We start from the raw sequence: 2,103 nt of genomic DNA, 5'->3' as shown, positions 1-2,103 counted from the left end.
CCCCCCCCCCCCCACACACACACACACACACACACACACACACCCGACGCCTTCCAGCTGCTCTGACCCCTTTTGTTCTTCTCGTCCACCCACAGACAGCAGAAGTCGCTCTGGCCAATCTGAAGAGCAAGTACGAGAACGAAAAGGCCATGGTAACGGAGACCATGATGAAACTGAGGAACGAGCTCAAAGCCCTGAAGGAGGACGCCGCCACCTTTTCCTCCCTCAGAGCCATGTTCGCCACACGGTAAGAAGCACGCCACCGCCTGATTCGCTTTATATCGTCACATAAGCGGATATTTACCGACATGGTTTTGTCTTAATTCCCAAACTGTTCAAATTTAGATTAGTTTGAAGAGGCAGCAGTAACACAGCAGACTACATGCTATTCTATCAGAGACGGTTAAACTAAAGATTAAGATTATAATCGTAGTGTAATCCATGGGTACCATGTGTTGGCCACTCCTCAGTATTATTGTGACACGACATGTTTACGGTGTTTGTTTTGGAGAATCGCGGTCAGGAAGGGATACTGGCACCAATACTGGCTGTAGAGAACAGAAGGTGTCTAATCTGGGTATCATTCAAATATGTCACTTAAATAGTGTTTTTGACGTGTGTGTGTGTGTGTGTGTGTGTGTGTGTGTGTGTGTGTCAGATGGGCTGACGCACTCACTAATCTCTTCTGATTCCAAAGAGAAGCCGGTCAAAGGTTCCGTGGTTAATCCCACCTCCTCTTGGTCTGGATTACACATTCACCCCTCTCCACGTAGCAGACTTAAGTGCTCACACACTGCTTGTGTGTGCATATTGCGAAAGGTACTAAAATACGTCCTCTCTGTGAATGTTTTTGAGAGGCCGGTGCCCATTTGTCCCGTAAATATCAGCTCTGGTCCAGATGGCGGAGCCGAGATGCTGAGACGGTCTTTCCTTCTGCATTCAAGGCTCCTCCAGCAGCAAAGCTCAAGCTGTGCAGAGGGAGGAGAGGTAGAAGAGGAGGCTGGAACGAAGGTAACAGGGGCTGCAGAGGATGTGTGGGAAAGCTCTGCACCCCTCACCTTCCCCACACAAGTAGTTCAATACCTGTCCCTGAAGTGTGCCTGCTGTAGCTCCATACGGCGTCTAATCACATTAGTAACGGGAGGAAAACTCCTCCGTCTGCGAATACGAGAGTGTGTGCCGTCATGGGTTTTTTGGTGCACTGCAGAGCCAGACAGAGACAGGATGTAGGTGTAACGCTAAACCATTTGGACCAAAGACAACCGGGGCAAAGAGGGAACCAGATCTTGCTACTACTAATGACGTAATTGTTTACCCTCTAGGGGCCCGAGAGTTGTGTCACTTCATAGTTCCCATCGCACCAGTGCAGGAAAGGTGCGATACGATATTTGCTGTGAAGGCGTAGATCTGTTGTGAATCGTCTGTGTCTTTAAGCCTCTTTTGCCGGAGCGGCTTAAGATAATGACGACACATCACAGCTCGCTGTTTACCTCCTGCTTCGTCGCATGTGTGTTCGCACAAAAGCAGCTCACCCTGATGGCGATGCTCTTGAGGCTCCAGGCTCCAGGAGCCTGTCCACGTTCCGGTGCCTATGCATGAATTACATTCTGTCTGTTTCTGGGATTCACATATTGGTATGTAAATTCTGCCCTATACGGCACAGAGCCGGGTCAGAGGACTCATTGAGAGGCCGGGGGACTCGGCAGAGCGAGGTTTCCCACCCTCCCTTTTGTGCCCCTCTTCCGTCCTTCCTCACTGCCAAACACCCGTTTCTCTAGTCATCTGGAAAAGAAAGAGAGGAAGGGGGCGGGTCTTCAGTTAAAGCCCACTACAGGAGCCTAGTTTGACAGTGATCGCCGCTCTGTAAAGGTGGATTTCTGAGACGTGGAAAACTGTCGGCTACAAATGTGTGGTCTTTTGTCAAAGGGGAGTAGAATTGTAAAAAATATGTAGGTCTCGTAGATTGGAGTTACTTGAGATGTTTAATGTGTGTTTGACTGATTGAGAGACAGGGTTGAATGTTTTGCAAGTGTCTGTAAGTGCTTCTCCCTCTCTCTGTGTGTGTGTGTGTGTGTGTGTGTGTGTGTGTGTGTGTGTGTGTGT

General features: G+C 49.3%; 1 protein-coding gene across 1 annotated transcript in view; it reads left to right on the top strand.

Annotated features, from left to right (window-relative positions):
- LOC116382587 (protein bicaudal D homolog 2-like) overlaps positions 1 to 2,103 on the top strand; it is a 31,819-nt gene that overhangs the window by 21,240 nt on the left and 8,476 nt on the right. Inside the window, exon 10 of the mRNA XM_031845769.1 lies at positions 96 to 247. Within this exon, the coding sequence (XP_031701629.1) occupies positions 96 to 247 (152 nt within the window). The remainder of the gene's footprint in view (positions 1 to 95; positions 248 to 2,103) is intronic.

Source organism: Anarrhichthys ocellatus, unplaced genomic scaffold (genome assembly GCF_004355925.1).
Source record: "Anarrhichthys ocellatus isolate YVR2014 unplaced genomic scaffold, GSC_Weel_1.0 scaffold5, whole genome shotgun sequence".
NCBI lineage: Eukaryota > Metazoa > Chordata > Actinopteri > Perciformes > Anarhichadidae > Anarrhichthys > Anarrhichthys ocellatus.
The sequence above is the reverse complement of the archived record's forward strand: the minus strand, read 5'-3'. Positions and strand labels throughout refer to the sequence as shown.